This window comes from Uranotaenia lowii, chromosome 1 (assembly GCF_029784155.1).
Source record: "Uranotaenia lowii strain MFRU-FL chromosome 1, ASM2978415v1, whole genome shotgun sequence".
Classification (NCBI taxonomy): domain Eukaryota; kingdom Metazoa; phylum Arthropoda; class Insecta; order Diptera; family Culicidae; genus Uranotaenia; species Uranotaenia lowii.
The window spans coordinates 177,758,325-177,777,928 of record NC_073691.1 but is presented as its reverse complement, the minus strand read 5'-3'; the positions used below and the strand labels follow the sequence as shown (position 1 = coordinate 177,777,928).

Below are 19,604 nucleotides of genomic sequence, written 5' to 3'. Positions count from 1 at the left end.
TCCTTCTTTAATAAGTTTAAATATAAAATAATGTAATCAACAGTGATGCGGAAAATAAATTTGATAAACCGTTAGTTTATCAAATTTATTTTCCGCAACACGCATAGCGTCTGTATGCCAATTTTCATAACTTTCATTTGTTGCACGTATGCATTTCATGTGTGCGCCACACGTACCATTCTATGTTTTTGGCTTTGTGCGGGACACATACTTTTCAATTGTAAAACAAATTGCAAAAATCTATATAGGCTGACACATGGGCGATGGGCGCGCTCGCAGTCCCGGTATACGATTTCTCGTGTGTTAAATAGAGAGAGAAATAGCCTTCACTCCAATTTCACTCCGATTAGCTGTCATTCTTATGGAAATCTGTGTAGGAGTAAAGAGCAGGCTTTATTCTTTTTAGCAGGCCCAATCCCAATAGCCGCAATGTGTCGATTCGTTGAGTGTAGGTATCACTCACTGATGAGTTTGAAGTTTTATTTATTTCGCAGTCATTGAACAGAGCGCATACTGTGACATCAATGTTTGAAAATATCGAAGACTCGGCATCACTGGTTCACACCAAAAACCAGAGTGCCTCCAGTAGGGTGGGTGCATATTGAGGAAAAGTAGGCAAGGGGTACCAAAAGTTTCTCATTGGTGGGGGGTGGAGACGGTGCGCTTTTTGACAGCGAATTGTTCGCCTACCATGCCTACGATTACGATTGCCTGTCACGCCTGTCACAAGATGGACGATTCCGTGCATTGGTATGAGAACACACCTGAAGCTTTACTCGCCTTGCCAAAAACATTATGAATCCTATTTTTCGATAGGACAAAACATCCATATTATCCCTGTCATATTAGTAAGAAATTTGTGTCTTTGTAACGCAACTCATCATTTAAAAAAATTACGACGATTTAACATTGTTCAAATAATACTTCTAAAAAATAACGATACCGATTATTCAACAAATTGTTATAGTTAAAAAAATAGTTAAACCACGTGATATATGCCCTTTCGATATGATAGCAATCAGCCCCCTCATGAATAAAGCATTCATCAAAAATTGCAAACATCATCAGTTTCACTTTTGTTTGCCACAATAATAAAGTTTCGTTTCCAAATGTTACTGCTCTATTCAATCATAAGAAAATAATATAAATTACCTATACATTTCGAAATGTACACTCTGCTCAGTGGCTTTTACAAATATCTCACACAAAAGGACGAATATTGTATACTGATTTTGGGACTGGACAATGCTGGTAAAACGGTGAGTAAGCTGTGAAATCAAAACAGAGGAAAAATCTTTCGAGATGCAAATACTTCTAGACATATTTGGAAGCGGCTAAAACCAAATTCACCAAGAACTATCGGGGAATGAATCCAAGTAAAATTACCACAACAGTTGGATTGAACATTGGCCAGATCGATATTCAGGGTGTCCGGTTGAGCTTCTGGGATCTGGGAGGCCAACAGGAGCTGCAATCACTCTGGGACAAGTACTACTCGGAGTCGCATGCAGTCATCTACGTGGTCGATTCCAACGACCGGGATCGGATGCACGAGTCCAAGGACGTCTTCGATCGGATGATTGGCAACGAATACCTGTCAGGCGTTCCACTTCTGGTTCTGGCCAACAAGCAAGACCTGCCCGAGTGTATGGGTGTACGGGAGGTCAAGCCCGTATTCCAGGAAGCGGGACATCTGATCGGAAGGCGAGATTGTCTGGTGATGCCGGTCTCGGCACTGACCGGGTAAGCTTTTAATGCCATTCGGGCCAATGTGATCCGAAGCCATTTTTAAGTTTAAAAAAAAACACGAAATCGAATCCTTGAGAGGATTAAAAAGCTTGGAAGACAAAATGTATTACTTTTCTTTGGAAGGTTTTTTTTGCCGGGTTTATACACCAAGTTTTAACAAGTTTTTTTTAACTTTTTTTTTCTAATATTTCAATCGCAGGGAAGGCGTGGACGAAGGCATTAAATGGCTGGTGGAATCTATTAAACGTAACTCCTTCGTGCGCCCCCCCAAGACTGAAGACACTTGATTTTTCTTTTCCAGAAGATAACTGCACATTTTCTATGTCAGTTATTTATATCTTTATTGAATCCTTCATATGTGAATAATAAGGTATTGTATGTTTAAATGTGAAAAATTTCTTGGTCTCAGCGATTATTTTTTAAAAGAAAACTCCCTCGTCATCTTCGACATTGTTCTTCAGTATAGCTCCGAAGCTGGCGCTGTCCGTGATTCCCAGTTTGGTTGCTTCTCCGCCTCTAACTTTCACGTTATAACAAACAGCTTCAATTTTGAGCATACTTTGTTGCAGTGTGTGCAGTTTCTGCGAAAAATCTCGGCTACGAACATTACTCAACGATACGAATCCCTTGTACAGCATCTGGAGGAATCTACAGTGCTCGAAGCAACTGTTAATATCACCGGAACCGAGTGAATTGATACTTTTTCGCATAACTTCTCCGGTCAAATCTCCAATTCCTAGTATATAATCCAATGGAGATAATAAACACGCTAACTCTTTCTCATCACTGAGATCGCTTTCAACTGCGTCGCTGTTTTCCTCATTGGAACGGACTTTGAAGCATAATTCTTTTTGAATGGATTTCCAGTGGGAAAATGTTTTCGAAAACACGTACTCGTAGAACGTGTAAGCTTCAATAAACTCCTGTAATCCCGCAGTGTACGCTCTGCTATATTGATAAGGATCGCGACCGTCGAGTTCCTTGGCGATGATTAGAAAATTGTTATCACAAAGGCTCTTCAGTCTGCGGAAAGCCTCCACGCAAACGCGTTCCTTGTTGTCTTTCCTGCAATATACAAAAATAGTTCAAAATCTTACATTTTCCTCAAAAACTTATTCCTTTAACTTTCGTATAGGTAGATATATCATATATTAGATAATGCTTGGTAAAAATCTTCAAAGTGATCATGCGTCTTCAGGGATATTTATCGGGTGACTGACTGGACCTATCAGATATAGTCGTTTGCTACGTTGTTCTTATTGAAGCAATCTATAGGTTTCTTTTAAAACGTGCGTGTTGACAGTTTCTTCCTGAAAGATTACCCCTTAAAATTCACGCTACAAAATGAAAATCGTTGTTTTTCTATCAGCCTCAAACTATCTGAAAACAAATATGAGAAGGGGTCCAGAAAAAAATTGCTTTGATGTTCTGAATCAACTACCAAACATAATAATAAATTTAATTCATTGACATTGATATTAAATACTGATGCATCTGAAACGTTATTTCAAAAGTAGTATGACAACCAAACAAGGCAGATTTCGCAAACTATAATCCAAAAACGTTTTGATAATTTTGTTAAACAAAAAAAAGAGGTTCTTTTTCGCTTTTTTCTCGTAATCAGTCCCTTGTACCACACCCCTCTGATCCTATAAAGCCCCTAAACAAACTGTAAAAACAAAAATCTGCAATAATATTTATTCATTGCCAGGTTGATATTCACATTACCTCTACCTGTACACTTGGAATCATGGAATGCATCCATAGCTAATGTGCTAGGTATTGCGGTTACTGGGAAAATTTCTAATCGCGCGACGGTAGGCTTCCGTGCGGTAGGCTAGCCGGAGTAGTAAACACAGTTAAAAAATTCACTCTTACTCACTAATTTCATTGAAAAGTTAAGAAGTAAATTCTTGAATCAATCTTCAAATCATTATTTTGCAAGAGAGGACAAAACATGAAGTCATCGGAATAAAATATTATTATTCTTAGTATTCATTGAGATTGAATCTGAGATTGAATTAATTACGGGCGTTAAAATTCCAGACAAAACAAAAAACAATCTACATTATTGAAAACACATTTTTCCATAGCCTGAGAATTAAAGAATTTGGCATGACGAAGATTTTTGATGCGATAAATGCGTCTTTGATACTTTATATGCTGGTCGAATTCAATTATGCTGTTGTTAAAATGTAACAAATCGTATATGAGAAGTTTTAGGGCTTGTGATATAGCTCAGTTGGCAAGTCTGTTGTCTCCTGAGCCGATGTCCGCGAGTTCGAGCCCAAGAGTAAACATCGAACACAGTTGTACCGGATAAGTTTTTCAATAACGATCCGCCAACTGTAACGTTGATAAAGTCGTGAATGCCATAAAGTTGTTAAAACGACTAATAATCGAAACAAAAAAAAAGTATATGAGAAGTTAAAAAAAGGAGTTGTGTGCGGTGAATAATCTATTATAGGAAATAATACCATTCGCATCGCAAAAAATTGGACTGCGCACTCATAACTGCGAAATTTGTGCGATCTGTCAAATCAGTATAAAATCTGACGGTTTTCTACACGCTAACCGCTTTTCAGTTAAACTTTATACGGATAACTCCGACTGCAAAACATAGCACGAAATCCAACATTCAATGAATGATAGCTACCGTGTCGTCGAACTCTAAACTTATTTAAACAACTACAGGTTTTCATTTTTTTGTGAATTTGTCCGCTGATTGACCCCATCGCAAACAGGTTTTTTTATTATTCATTTTTCCGTGATTTTGACCGCTGATTGACCAAGTTCAAGGCAAACACAATTTTTTGTTTTATAAACAATAGATAATCCGATAATAATATTTGGTATACATGTTCGTTTGACAACTTTTTATTATATCATCTTTCAATGTTTTCTGCTTGTTCATCCGATTTAATTTCAGTCGATAAATAATCCTTATGTAGAACAATGCTCATTTTTTTCTTGAATACTGTAATTTTTTTTACAGTGGTACCCTACGGGAGCCCAAATCAGCTATCGCAGAAATAGAAAAAAAGAGTGGATCAGCAATATTTCTCAGGATAGGGTATTTCTTCCTCTGCACATTCGTCATTTAAAAGGGACGTAATCAACATCGAAATTGGCAAGCAAAATTTTACTTCATTCGTCATTTTTTTTAAATTTACAACAAAGTTTATTAAAGGCTTTTTACTTTTACAAAGTTTAAATGTGCCGAGGGTATTTGTTTCACTAGTTAGTAGGGAAGGGGGATTCGTCATTTTGAAAGTCATTAATTACATAGATTAAAACAATTTAAACTGATTGTTTTATCAATAATGCAATAATGCAGCATTTTAAGTGAAAATCTCAGTTTTTTCAAATTTTGTTCATTCGACGTATTGAAAGCTCACGCGAGAAAGGATGAACACATCAGCGAACATCACAAAGAAATAAATAAATAACTTCATCCGATTGAACGCACACAGCCACATTCCTTCTTTGTGCTGTTTGTGCTTTGCACAAACTGCTCGCGATTTTTGACAGGTCTCTTCACACGGGACGGGGCATACGCAAGCAAATAACAAAGTGCAGCAGTCTGTATCGAAACTTCGCAGTCGAAATCGGTCGCGAAAACATTCCAATCCTTCATACCAGAACGTTTCGGACGAAATAAATTTGCAGCGCATTCGGATAAACAGCAAACTCGGAAAAGAGCAGACTGCTATTTAGGCGAACCGTTGAAATTAGTGCAATCGGGGAAAATTTCATAATAATCACACTTCGGACGGACGGTGTATCCTATAAAATTTTATTTTTATCTACCCGAGGTAAGACATGTTCCGACGATTTTCTATAGATTATTTCAGTATGGACATACATTCAGGCTATGACACATCTTCTATATACGTCATATATGCTGATCATTATGAGGTAGTAGTAAAAGCACTCTTATTATTACTATTTGAATTATATACACGAATTATTGATCCGTGCGCTTGTTGAATAGCAAAAACGTCTCTTGTTCCTCATACAATGTGAGTTGTAAATTGCTGTAACTAAAGGTGAAGAAGCTTTCGTTGATAATCTAGAATAGACATATTATATCCTACATCTGGTGTCATAAATCTACAAAATCGTCAACAAAACGCCGTTCTCTATAGAGAATCTTTCAAATTGATTTTCCGCTAGCTTAGCGAGGAGACGCTTCGATTGATCAACCCCCTCTCTGTGCATACATAAGATAGGATAGGATTTGCCACATTGGAAGTTTCGAAAACCGCTGAGCCAAAGAGTTCAGTTGCTTTGAGCAAAAGCAATCAACGTACTACCACATCGTATAAGGTTGAGAGAAGGGGTTGTTAGATTTCGATCATATAGCTCTCCCCAATGAGTCGTTCACCGCTGCTTGCTGGTTGGAAAATAAAATATGATTTGAGGCATTACACCGTACTTTATGGGCAACTGTTTTTTTGGTTTGTTTGGTGCTGCTATCCTTTGAATGATTTCATCTCGTAGCTCTCGTTCGGTGAGGTAAAAACTAATGAAATGGAAGTAGATCATCCATTTCGAATCTGTTTACCGATAAGCAGCAACAACATTCTACGATTGTCGTACATTATGACAACCTTATCATTTGTAAGGATTCTCTCATAGGAATAAAAAATCTGACATCAAACTGATTTTTTGTTCCGATGCCAGTGTAAAATATACTGCGTACAAGTACAATCCGTGAAGCTTTGAATGCTTGAGATAATGAAAACAAAAAAAAATCGCTCAGATGTGACTCTGGCATCAGATGCCCTAGCATCGTTTGGAGCTTGCAACCTTTCACATTTCAAATATGATGCTTAGTGTCTATCGCTCACACGTTAACGATGCTAGTCGGACAGAACCGACAGAACAGAACAAAGACGAGATTCAAGTTAGTCACAGAAGAAATTTTTGCAAAAATTCGTTATTCGATTGTTCGTTATTTCAATCACACATATTTTAAAGAAATTTTTCGATCACTTTGTGAAAAAAAGTTAAGTACCTAATTGTGATTGCGCCTTAAAATCGAAACAAAAGAGATGTTTTTTTAATGCTTCAGCATATTTTTTAGAAACTTTTTCTAAAACCAACAGAATAAGTCTTTTGAATCTCTTTGAATTTTAACGGTGTTTTGGAAAATTGTGAGTATTCGTCAGACATTCGTGATGCAAATAATTACTACTGGCCCGAAACATAACGCATTGAAAAAAAGTCCCTGAAAAGTGACGCGCTCTCCTGTCATTCAATCAGCATTCAAGGAAATTGTATAGATGACACAAGAACCGCAGCAGATGAAGGAACGCTCGAAGATTAGAGAGGGTCCAATTCAATTTCGTTTAAATCTTGTTAGGCAGTAGCCGGTCGTTTAGCTCGGTTATGGTAATCAGAGTTTGTTCGTATCTACATTGTGATTGAGACAGTAACAATATCAAGTGTGCCTCTCATCAATGAAATCAATGTGCGATGTAAACTGGACAAAAGTGTGAATAAATGAGTTATGATTTAAACTTTATACCATTTAATACAGTGAGTGAGGTGATACTAACGGTGACGTCATTTACCGAAAAACAAAATCGTTCATTATCTCAATCAGTGGCGGTCGAGTTTGTTGTGCAGGTGAGTCTAACATGACTCAAGAAGTTAGGTATAAGTATATGGCGCTCAATTCGTTATCATCAGCGAGTCACTTCTGTTTGATTTAACCCATATCTAGTCGAATCCAATTTGACTTTAGTTAGTAAAACACAGAAGCTATAGCTGCACACATGGTTGTCGCTTTTATCCGATACACGCCGCGCAAAATTTTGGAGCAATCGTTAATAAAATGACCCACTAGGGTTGTACCTCGGTCCGCGGTTTTCACATCAGACTAGAACTAGAAAATCGGTCATGGCTGGTTTGAGAAACGTTGAAATTGTATCAATTTTGTTTTTTTTTTTTCGATTCTGTGGTGTTCTGATACCTCGAGTAGCCTCCTTACGCTATTATTCCAACCAAGAGAGTCCTTTCAGTAGCTTGCACTGTGAGGATCCATGTTGTGGTTATCTAAGCGAACAGTAATTTCGAATATGGATAAATAATGGGTTAATGGGCTTACCAGAACCGACAAGGGAAAAGGTCCCAGAAATATACTTCCAACATCTAGGAGTGAGCCTTATAAAAACGTTTTGCTGATTTCTTTGAAACCGATTACTCAGTTCTTATGCTTTTTCATTTCACAGATCGCTCCGATGCTCCCATACTGAAAATCAATAAAATAAAATGGATTTCCCCAATCTGAACGTGTACGTGCCGGACAGGGACGCATGTTTGGTGCTGAACAAAACCAAACTACTGATCAGTCTGTACGAAGGTATCCCGGAGACGCTTCTGCTAAATGTTATATCTTGGTTATTTTTGATCCTACTGTTTACACTTTTGCGGCAACAAGCGTGGGACTACGGCCGATTGGCCTTGGTCAATAGCCACGGGGAGAACAAACGCTGGACACAGCTGTTTTACGCTCATGGCAATGTTGGTGGAACGTCCAGTGGTGTAGAGCCAAACGATGCCAGTCTTGCGATCGATCGAGGATTCTTTTCGTGGATTATCGCCACCTGGAGGCTGACCAGAGAGCAGATACTAACACACAGCGGACCAGATGCGGTACATTATTTGTCCTTTCAACGTCACTTGATGACGGTGATGGCGATCATGACATTCATATCGATTACCATCATTTTACCAATCAACTTTTCCGGTAAGCTGAGTGGTGACGAGAATTCTTTCGGTCACACGACGATTTCAAATTTGGATCCCGATTCCGGCTGGATGTGGGCTCACGTTATTTTCGCTATTGCTTACGTGCCAATGGTAGTGCTTATCATGAGGAGAGCTTCGGGACGAAATGCCTTCAAAACGGCACCCACACGAACTGTGATGGCTATGAATATTGCTCCGCAAGATTGCGACAAGCAAGCTATCCGTCTTTACGTGCAGCAGCTGTTTCCGGATGTAGGAATCGACGACATTCAGCTGGCCTACAACATAAGCAGCTTGATTAAAGCCGCTGAAGAGTATGAGCGGATAGCAGATGCCAGGGTTTATTGTGAAGTGCATCGTAATCGGGACAGGGAACCGATTGAAGCTCGACCGTCCTGCTTTTCCTGTCAAACCGTCGATGCTCTGGAATACTACAAAGAAGAGGAGGCTAGGTTAGCTGGTATGTACCCATTGTATACATTTCAACTGAAAAAAAATCTAACGTTGGTCCATTCGTTTGTTTAAGGTCAAGTCTCTCGTCTCCGTGCATCGGCGCTCAACGAACCTCTCGGGATAGCTTTCATTACGCTCAACTCGGCTCGGGAAGCTCAACACGTGATTTTGCACTTCAAACCGGGCACCTATCGCAATTGGGATTTGACATTTGCTCCGGCCCCGTCCGACATTTTTTGGGAGAATTTGAGCATTGATACCGCCCAATGGTACTGCAAATGGATCACGGTTAACTTTGTTTTATTTTTGTTCCTATTTTTCCTCACTACACCGGTCATCATTGTAAACCAGCTAGATACGCTATCGCTGACTAAAAACACAACTGACCAGATTGGAAAAATTAGCCCATTGATCTCGGAGTTTTTACCCACTCTTCTGATGTGGTCCCTGTCGGCTTTGATGCCCGTTATTGTAGCTTATTCCGATACTTGGCTTTCGCATTGGACTCGATCTAGACAAAACTATGTGATCATGACCAAAACATTCGGTTATTTGCTGTTCATGATTTTGATTCTTCCTTCACTAGGATTAACGAGCGCTCAAGCTTTCCTTCAGTGGACTATTCAAAACAATGAAACGTATCGATGGGAGTGCATCTTTCTGCCCGACAAGGGTGCATTTTTTGTGAACTACATAATAACAGCGGCTTTCATCGGTACAGCCCTGGAGCTGATTCGATTCCCGGATCTAATTTGTTACGTGTGGAAGCTTGCTACTGCAAAATCCAAAGCCGAAACTCCTTACATCAGAAAGTCTATACTGATTACGTTTCCTTTCGGGATTCATTATGCTTGGATGGTGATGGTGTTTACCATGAGTACGGTCTACAGTCTGGCCTGTCCTCTGATTATGCCATTTGCGATGGTCTATATTATGCTGAAACATTTCGTCGATAAACACAATCTTTTTTTCGCCTTCGCTCCATCTAACATGATCAGCCAAGGCAGTGGAGGAAAGATCCACAGTACCGCAGTCACTATGACTAAATTTTCGGTAGTCCTGTTACTGTCCATTATGGCAGCTTTGGCCTGGGTCCGTACGGGTGGGTTGGAAATGCGTGCCATGATTTTAATTCTGGCTCTGTGCGTCACGCTCATCATGTTCACGTTTATGTCCCCGATCAAAAAGTGTACAACAAAACCTCTTAGTATCGTCGAAACGGAAGGAACCGCACCGATCTATGTCGCTGATGTGCTTATCAACAGGCGGATGGTGTCAGAAAGTCCGTCGCATCTAAGCTATGGATCCGACACTACGATGGACATTGTGATGAACGGTGCCGGTCAGAGCGTGACAGTTTGAAGGGATGTGATTATCTGTGTCAACACATCATCATTCCGCCACTCCAGTATTGGATTTTGTGTTTTTCGCGTACTCACTCTCTATAGTGTTATTTCCCATATCTGCTTTGATTGCTCAGAGAATGCTTTCTAACTTTTGTACTTTGATTTTAGTTCTCTATTATACATCTGTTGTACGTCGGTTGTTCGACAAACATTTTGTCGAGCATTGTGATCATATTTTTACTACCAGGAAACCATATTTTATTTAGTCTAATTGTAACACGAACTAAATTATTTTACTATCATAACTGTACAAGGGAGAGCAAATAAAAGTGATACATAGCCAAACGGAAGAAAAGTCTTTTTGAAAAATATTCGAAGCCTAACATTAAGTCAATCAGATTCTGATTTAATTTTCATTGTTTATTGTGAGCAATAGAATCTTAACCTGTAGGGAAGGATTTTAACCGATGCAAAAAATATAATCTATTAGCCGTTCCATTTTTAAAGTTGACATGAATTTTCTCAGTAGTATGGAATGTAGGATTGAAATCTCAACGGAAGCCTTAATTGTTCTTAATAATCCAACTAACGAAAAGCTTTCTCAACCAAATGACTAAAAAAGGCGGGCGATGAAAAGAACCAAATTAAAAGGAAGACTTCTGACTAAACGTTGAAAAATGGCCACTTTAATGGAAATTAAGTAAAACTAATCGAAAATTAAATCACTGATCATAATTAAACTGTCGCAGGAGTGTGAACTAAATAAAACAATGTTGTAGAATAGACAAATAAAGGATATTTTTCTGGAAAAGCGTTCTTGTTTTAACTATAAATTTCATTCGAATTCAATAAAGCCAGTTGCCATATATTAGTGAATAAAAAAATTTCAGTTACATTGAACAGTTTGAGTTTCCCTGTAAAGATAGCTTGTCGATTAAGTTTAGGTAATTGAGGTATCTTGAGTGTGTGTTTTATGATAACCAAAACTGTTACCAAAGATTTGAAGTAAAATATTAAAAAATCTGAGGCTATAAATTTTTTTGAGATGAAATATTTGAGGTTTTATGAATGCATAATAAACTGATTCTAAGGACATAAAAATTCAAATTTTTGCAAACAAAGCTCGAATGCATGGTAGAAACAGAAATGAAATAAAACTTGTTTTTAAAGGAAAATTTCCAAAATTCATTATGTAGCTCACGAAATCAGCTAATCTTTCAGTGTTCTCATACTCTCACCCCCATACCCTGGTTGAAAAATGAAAGTCCAACTAGTCTTGTTGTTCAAACTCCCTAGCACTGTTTTCATTCCAATTCCCCCGGTATTCACCGCGGAATTTTCATTTTGGGGAGGAATCGGAATAAAAACAATTCTAGTAGGGTTTAAACAGCAAGACCAGTTGAATTTTCATCTTTCAACCATTCCTCATCGATTCTACCATGTTACAAAAACTAGTTTAGTCGCGTTGTTGAAATTGATGAAATAAGATTAGTAGTCTATATCGTCATAGTTTACAGTCTCTTATAATCTGGCAGTTTACCCCGTTCGTCAGAATACCACAATGTACATTTACCCCGGTGTACCTTAATAAGTCTGTCCTTAAATCCGTATCCTTGTATAATGTAAAAATGTAATCCTTTCCCATTAGACATCAAAATTTTACTATGATCAAACAAGTACCACTTACTTGGCATCTACCGTGTGCAGTAGGAAGATGATCCGCTTGCTCTCGATAGTGATGTCCCGGGAGCACTTTAGGATCCTTTCGTAACGATCGTGCTTGTCGTCCAGTTCGCTGGCATACTCCAGGAAACATTGCGCCAGCGGACTATCGGCCGATGCAGCATTGTTTCGCTTCCCGGCACCAGAACCGCCACCGCCCTGACGGTGTCCTCCGCCACTTTTATTGTTCCAGAAATTGTTATTTCCTCGACGATTTCCTTCGCGGTGACCCATGACGAATTGATTTCGTATAAAACTTAAATTCACAAAAATTACCGAAGAAAGTCGCCGAATCAACAAAGCACGGCGTTTTGTGTTTAAGTTTCTACACTGATAGTAATCGTACTCTAAAAACAAATGGGTTTTCCAATCAAACTAAACTGCTCGATTCGAGCAGCTAAGCCCACTCGAATTTTCAAAACTTGGCAACTCGGCCAAGCAGGCCAAGAAAAAGCGGGAAATGACGAGGTTATAACGGTTATAACATAGGTATAAATAAAACGATATCACGTGGCAGTCGGGAGTTAAAAAAGAAAAATCAGTTTCCGGTGTCAGAAATAGAAACGTGGCATGCACTGAGTGATGAGGATTGGGGTGGATGCTACATTGCCGCCGCCCGTGGCGTAGAGGACAGCCTTCCAGTCTTCTAAGCCAGAGGGTGTGAGATCGAATCCCGGTCTCGGCATACATAGTACACTTTCGGTGGGTTGGTGGTTTTAGCATTTGTAAGATGCTAGCCATCATATCCCCGAAAGATGTACGCCTAGAATTAAGAAAAAAGGAATCTCTTCGAGGAAACATCATGTTTCATTGAGATCCTGTATGTGTTTGTGTTCGTTTTCGTTTTCGTTTACATATGTGCACATTGCGTCAGGAATCAGTTATGTTATTTTGATTGCTACTACAAGTCTGGACATTTTTGAATGCGTCTCAACAAAAATGCTGCATAACTAATGGCGCGTTCGTAAAATGATTTTTTGGGTGATGCATCGATTTGTTTAATAGATGTCAAATCACCTTCCAATGCTTTTGCATACAGTTTGTTTAATTTGCGAACGCCAGCATCGATAAAAAGAATCACTTCGATATAAAATCAATTTACGAACACGCCGTAAATGAGAGACCTGCTCTGCAATTGCAATCTAGCAACCAATTTGGACTATATGCTTAACCCTTTATTCAATTAATTATGAAACCATCGAAACATTGTTTTCGGTGCAAAAAGCTTTATTAAACTGTAATTGGGAAATTATGCTAAAATTTTGTTTTTTACTTTCGTGTATTTTCCATACAGTTAATTTTTATCGCATATAATCATGACTGTGATTTGGTATTGTTTTGAACAGTTTTTAACGCAATTGTTCCTGGTTTTGCTCCATATCTCAAAAATGGCTTTGTTGTCATTAGGTCGATTCTTATATGCGGTTCTCACAAATAAACACAGTTTCTGAGAGAAAATATTCTAAGCCCCATATATGAACGTCGAATTTCAAACCGCGTAAAATTTTTTTTTTTTTTTCTGGGAAACGCGTAAAAACTTGGTTTAATCATTATTAATTGTACTATTATTGTATTTTCTATTTAATTACATTATTATTCCATTAAATTCTCATGTTTTTTTTTCATATTTCTTTGAAATATTATTCTCTATTCTGCAGATCCAATAATCCTAAATTGAAAGAAGGAATGCTTCTGGGGATAACCTTAAAAAATTGTTGCAAGCAGCACGGGTAGCCGGCCATTGTAGGTTTCTGAGTTTCTGGTTGTCTTCCGAACCATCGGCCATGGAAGCCCTAGTAGAAATTCGATGGCCAAGCCACACAGACATAGGCAGGACCATGCTACCATTGCGGGAATCATACACTCAAGAAAAGAATCAATTCAACTACCGAATCGTTACTTCAAAGTCGATGTCAGTATTATAAGCAAGTATAAGCAAGGCGCTGCATGACTATAGGTGGGATGAATAAAAAAATAGCAATTGCTTCGGTAGCCTTTACTAAGCTCTAACTTTAGAATGGGAAAACTTGAAAGCATTTGGTCAACTAGGTATGAAAAAGCAGAGTAAAACATTAACTTTCAACCGGCTCCGGAATAAAAATATGCATTGCATTCGAAGTACATATTTGACTCGCAAAACTGCTCGAAAATTGCTAAAGCAATTACTAGAGCGTTATTCATATCAGCCTATGTCAGTGAGAAAAGGCTGCTTAGAAGTCAAATATGAAGAGATTAACCGTGCAAACGGCCGCCCAGCCAACAATTTGGTAGGTATATCAAAAGATATACGTACGTCTAACACCGTCTAAGTCGTCACGAATCATCGTATATGCCGTTAGAAAAAAGCATATACCTACCAAAAGTGGAGGCGATATACGTACATGTTTTCGTTATTTTCTGGTTAACGACTTCGACATCATCATATATGATGTTGTTTACGATGTCGGAAATGCTTTGGTACTTTATGTCGCGCTGGCAGCTCTTTGTACGTTACATTAAAAGATTCGATTCAAACAGATTTACGATGATGGGATGATTGACAGTTCCAACCACACTTTATGCGATGTGTGTTTTACCCTTTTACGACTTGATGTGATTTGATGATAAATTTGCACTTTAAGTCACCCTTAATGTGAAGCGTGTTGAACACTTTTACGACTTGAAGCGATCTGACGATGCCCAGCCAACAATTTGGTAGGTATATCAAAAGATATACGTACGTCTATGTCGACACGAATCATCGTATATGACGTTAGAAAAAACCATATACCTACCAAAAGTGGAGGCGATATACGTACAAGTTTTCGTTATTTTCTGGTTTACGACTTTGACAACATCATATATGATGTTGTTTACGATGTCAGAAATACTTTGGTACTTTATGTCGCATCGGCGACATTTTGTACGTTACATTAAAGGATTCGATTCATGCACGTTTACGATGATAGGTTGTTTGACAGTTCTAACCACACTTTATGCGATGTATGTTTTACCCTTTTACGACTTGAAGCGATATGATGATAAATTGGCGATTTAAGTCACCCTTAATGCGAGGTGCGTTGAACTCTTGTACGACTTGAAGCAATCTGCCGATGAATTAGCGATCTAAGTCACCCTTTATGCGAGGTGTGCCGAACTCTTGTACGATTTGAAGCAATCTATCGATTGATTGGCGCTTTAAGTCACCCTTTATGCGAGATGTGTTGTACTCTTGTATGACTCGAAGCAATCTGACGATGGAATGTCGGTTTATGTCACCCTTTATGCGAGATGTGTTGCAGTCTTATACGATGTTCAGAGATTTTAACATCGATTGACAACTTAAGTCACATTTTATAAGATGTGTGTTGTAAGCTTGTACGATATGATACAATTTGACATTTGATGGACTCTTTAAGCGACAATTTATGCGAGTTGGGATGTAGTCATGTACGATTTGTACCATAAAAAGATTTTGCGGACCACTTTATGTAGCATGTTATGTGTTTTACTGTGATTGAAATGCGACTCTAGGAAGAAATAAAATTTATTGATGATTTTTACCGATTTTTATTATAAAAACATTGGAATACACTACACAATTTTCTTTAATTATCCAAGGTACTGTTCTAACCCTTTAAGTGCGATGTGTATAATTGCTTTTGGACTGTTTCTCTTTAGGGCACTTGCAGAAATGACAGCTCTGGATGATGGATTTATCCGGAAAGTGCTCGTTTCATTCTTCCCTTATCGTCAATCGACACATTTTCAGCTTTTTTATGTTGGGTTGCTCATCAATTTTCTTTTGATTACCCGGTGGGTTTTTTTTTATCTGAGCCTAGAAGGGCAGAGTACTTATTTTAGAAAAAAAATGTTAGTGAGGTTTCTACAAACGTTGTTTTTTCAAAACTTACCTTTATTATCTTATTTTATCCGTTTAGTTTAGTCGCCAATTCACACAAAATTCAAACGAAGATACAAAATTGCATGCATGCGATCGCAAAAATGCACGTCCGCTTAACACGATGAAGTTTTGATATGATGATGAGATGTGGGCGAACGCTAAGTATCTGTTAATACGAAACTGATTCGATCGCATTAAATATATTTATATCGTGGGTAAAGTGACCGATTATACGATTATAATATACTTGTTATAATATGTAGCTATATCGGAAAGACACGGTGTTAATTTGACTCTTAACGTGACATTCTATAAAACATACTAAGTGATACGAAAAACGATGCTTACGTAGTATTTTTTACGAATTTATCCAAAGTCATTTACGATTTCGATTCAAAAGTAATTTGTGTACCAATAAAATGCGTCTTAAGAAATCTTATGCGATTGTTATAAGATTTCATTTGACATCGGTGGAACTAAATACGACTTCATCCAACAAATCGTAACTAAGTCGTATTTCATTTAAATGTTACATCTTCTACGATGAATATACGATATGGTCGAATGGTAAGTGTACATATTTATGATTCCGATTCGAGTTGCATCCATTTACGAGTTCGACGATGATTTCATTTACGATTTCATGTTGGCTGGGAGGTAGCTTATTAAAAAAAAATCAAGTATGTTAAAAAAAAATTAAACTCAACATTCGAATTTCAATTCATAAATAACTGACTTCTAATTTACTTCAAGTTGTACCAAAAGGGCGAATCATTCGTTTGAATATTTTTTTTGCTTTTAGCTTATTCTTAACAAATGAAATGTGTCTCAGAAACGTTTTTAAAAATTGAAAAATAAAACCTGTAAAGATTCAATGTTTATGAGATAGCCAATTCGTGAACCTTTTATTAACTGACATGAAATATCGTTTATGTTCTTTACACGTGGCCAAATTACTTACCCTAGTGGCCGGTGTATTACTTACCATAGTTCCAACTAGAACTATCCAATAATTTCAGCAAGCCGACTTACGTAATAGCTACGACGACCTAGATTTTCCGATCCAATGCAAACCGACGACGCTATACGAAAACCGGCTTATCCTTTCACCCGAGGGTATGCAATTTACAAACTACAATCAATGAGTGTCAAATTGATACCGCGAGAACCTCGCTGGTTATGTCCTCCATACTCCTGGCAATCAACAACTTGAGCCGCTCAAAAAGGAAAAGGAAAAAAATACACTCATTCAGTGCGTGCATGCACATCTCTAGGCTGTATGTTGAAGTTAGGTTATCCCATAGGCCATATTATTGCTGTGCGAATTCACTTCTGTCCAACCAAGAATGCGGATTGAATATTTCTCTTAACCTTAGCCTGTAATGTGGCGATCGATGGGTACTGGAAGGAACCGAACTATTTAAAATAAAGCAAACATTGTTAAAAAAATGTTTGCAAAATTTTCAATACTTTCTTTTAATTTGCTCTAATCGATATGCAGTTTTCGAATTAAATCGGTATCGATTTTAGCAAAGGGCGAATGCGCCAACATCGCTGTTTCGAGAAAATCGCGTCTAAAGTATGACAGCTCCATAAGCTCACAGCAAAAAATTTATTTTGTTTTCTAAATAACTCTAACACAAATAACCCATCAGACAAGTGAGTAGGTTCAAAATGTAGGTCTTCGAACGTACTTTTTCAGCCAGCTGACAGCTCGATTTGTTTACATTTGGCGCTTACGCCCTTTTGAAAAATCTATACCGAAATGTTCGTCATGATTAAAGTATTGTCAGTGCTCTTACCCAATCGCTGTACATCAAAGCTCCGTTTATGTAACCAGCATGCTTGCATACCAACAAAAATAGTTAAGAAAATTTGGCAGTTTTATATAGAATGGCAATCGGAATTACTTATTTCTCCGACGTTCGCCGTTTGATTTTTTTGAAAAGTGCATAAGATTGAAGATTGATTGTTTGGGTTCATCGGAAACTATTTTTTTTAAATGAATTTTCGGATCTGGACCATTAATGATGAGCTTTAAAGCAAGAAATGTGATATTTTCTTTAACTTATGTTAAAGATTTCCGGCATCGGTAAGAAAACTTTTGGGTTCAAATCCTATAAATTGCCTACAGGTAAGATGTGTCTCAATATATAACTAAATATATATAAACTAAATATATAAACTAAATATTTCAGGAGAAATTCAATTGGGATGAATCTGAAGAGATTATTTATTGCAAGCGGAGTGGATTACCAACCATTGTAGGTCTCTGGTCCCTCGACGAACCATCGACCGCGGAAGCCCTATAGAAGTCAATTCGAAGGCCAAGCCACAAAAACATAGCCTGGACCTTGCTACCGATGGGGGAATCATACATACAAACAAGTCAATTTGAATGAATGTTTATTCAAATTGCTCAATTAAAAAGTAACATAAGACTTATAAAAATCTGCTTAAAAAATCTTAAGACTAAATCTTAAGACTAAAATTCGAAACTGGTCACAATTTCAGAAAAGTATTTTCAGCTAAAAATATAGTTTAGATCATTTAGTGGTATGAATAAGGTTTAGCAATTGCTTCGGTAGCTTTTACTTTGCTCGAAATCAAGCAAAGCAAAAGCCCAAAGCATTTGCTTAGTTTGGTATGAATAAACGTTTGCTTAGCAGATGTGTACTAAAGTCCTAGAACATAGCTTTTGCTTCGAAAAAAAGAGCTATCCAACCAGCAGAATCTGAAATTTTCTAAAGTAAAATGAAAGAAGACGATCAAAAAATTGAAAAGTACGGCTAAAATAGCCATGAAATCGACGGTGCGGGTGGTGGGTGTAAGAACGATCGGAAAAATTTAAGTCAATACATGCTCGCATGTTGATGTTTAAAGAAAATTGAATATTGTCAAACAAAAATTGGCCTAGCTTTTTAACATTTATCATAAGCTCTCCCACACGTTTTCAGATCGGGATAATCCGATATATAAAAAAATAGGCAATAGGCGCGCACCTTAACTTAGATGTTTTTTTTAATCTTTGAATTATAAAAAAAATCATATAAATTTGGGAGATCTGAATTATGTTTAAAATTATTACAACTTTCTTCCAACTTCAAGCCGATTGGGACTTCTTCCACTGTAGCCGGATTTTTTTTTATTTGAAATATTTACTAATTGATTTGTTTTGTTTCATCTTAGACGAATCATTTCATACAACAACAGGAATATGAAAAAAGTTGGGTTATCACTTCGACTGTTCTTTATCTATGTTGAAAATGCCTTTTTAAATTGTATTGCAGTGTAATATTGCTAATTTTATAAATTCATGACGTTGTTGAAGAATTTGTTTATTGGAAAAGTCTGCTACCAAGCATGCTTAGAAAATAAAGTAATTACTAGGAGATTTCTCGAGCGATTGCTTCAGATTTGGGCTTTATTCATACCGAACTAGCTTGTTCTAAAAGTAAAAGCTCCTGACTGAGAAAACAGCTGTCAGAAAAAACTTTATTCATACCAACCGAAGCAATTGCTTTCTGCGACTGCTCGAATGCTCGATTTAGTTTAGCAAAAGCAATTGCTAGGGGTTTTTCATACCACCTATTGTTTTATGTATAAAAATGGAGGCGTTTTCTTTGTAACACCATCACGTATAATCGGACGGTCGGAATGAAATGTAATTTGGTATCCAAAGATTATTGGGT

General features: G+C 37.6%; 3 protein-coding genes across 6 annotated transcripts; 2 read left to right on the top strand and 1 right to left on the bottom strand.

Moving 5' to 3' along the window:
- Positions 1-1,030: 1,030 nt before the first annotated feature.
- On the top strand, positions 1,031-2,144 carry LOC129737867 (ADP-ribosylation factor-related protein 1). Its single transcript, XM_055729033.1, has 3 exons — positions 1,031-1,259; positions 1,319-1,743; positions 1,949-2,144. Exons 1-3 carry the CDS (start codon positions 1,167-1,169, stop codon positions 2,034-2,036), a joined length of 606 nt encoding a protein of 201 aa, XP_055585008.1. The 5' UTR covers positions 1,031-1,166; the 3' UTR covers positions 2,037-2,144.
- Positions 2,050-12,352, bottom strand: LOC129737859 (translin-associated protein X). Its single transcript, XM_055729026.1, has 2 exons — positions 11,995-12,352; positions 2,050-2,814 (listed from the first exon to the last, which is right to left on the bottom strand). The coding sequence occupies exons 1-2, from the start codon at positions 12,261-12,263 to the stop codon at positions 2,169-2,171; spliced, it is 915 nt and encodes a 304-aa protein (XP_055585001.1). The 5' UTR covers positions 12,264-12,352; the 3' UTR covers positions 2,050-2,168.
- LOC129737846 (CSC1-like protein 1) lies at positions 5,286-11,118 on the top strand. 4 transcript variants are annotated; one of them, XM_055729008.1, is made up of 3 exons: positions 5,286-5,564; positions 7,989-8,968; positions 9,035-11,118. In XM_055729008.1, the coding sequence occupies exons 2-3, from the start codon at positions 8,029-8,031 to the stop codon at positions 10,321-10,323; spliced, it is 2,229 nt and encodes a 742-aa protein (XP_055584983.1). In that variant the 5' UTR covers positions 5,286-5,564; positions 7,989-8,028; the 3' UTR covers positions 10,324-11,118. The 4 variants fall into 4 exon arrangements, with proteins under 4 accessions (XP_055584983.1, XP_055584996.1, XP_055584988.1 ...); XM_055729021.1 differs by lacking the exon at positions 5,286-5,564 and adding an exon at positions 5,734-5,798; XM_055729013.1 differs by lacking the exon at positions 5,286-5,564 and adding an exon at positions 7,060-7,383.
- Positions 12,353-19,604: the final 7,252 nt, after the last annotated feature.

Coding starts and splice junctions, on each gene's coding strand:
- LOC129737867 (XM_055729033.1), top strand. CDS start 1,167: ATGTACACTCTGCTCAGTGGCTTTTACAAATATCTCACACAAAAGGAC. Junction 1,260..1,318: donor TGGACAATGCTGGTAAAACG/GTGAGTAAGCTG, acceptor AAATACTTCTAG/ACATATTTGGAAGCGGCTAA. Junction 1,744..1,948: donor CCGGTCTCGGCACTGACCGG/GTAAGCTTTTAA, acceptor TTTCAATCGCAG/GGAAGGCGTGGACGAAGGCA.
- LOC129737846 (XM_055729008.1), top strand. CDS start 8,029: ATGGATTTCCCCAATCTGAACGTGTACGTGCCGGACAGGGACGCATGT. Junction 8,969..9,034: donor AGAGGAGGCTAGGTTAGCTG/GTATGTACCCAT, acceptor CGTTTGTTTAAG/GTCAAGTCTCTCGTCTCCGT.
- LOC129737859 (XM_055729026.1), bottom strand. CDS start 12,263: ATGGGTCACCGCGAAGGAAATCGTCGAGGAAATAACAATTTCTGGAAC. Junction 2,815..11,994: donor CTGCACACGGTAGATGCCAA/GTAAGTGGTACT, acceptor TGTATATTGCAG/GAAAGACAACAAGGAACGCG.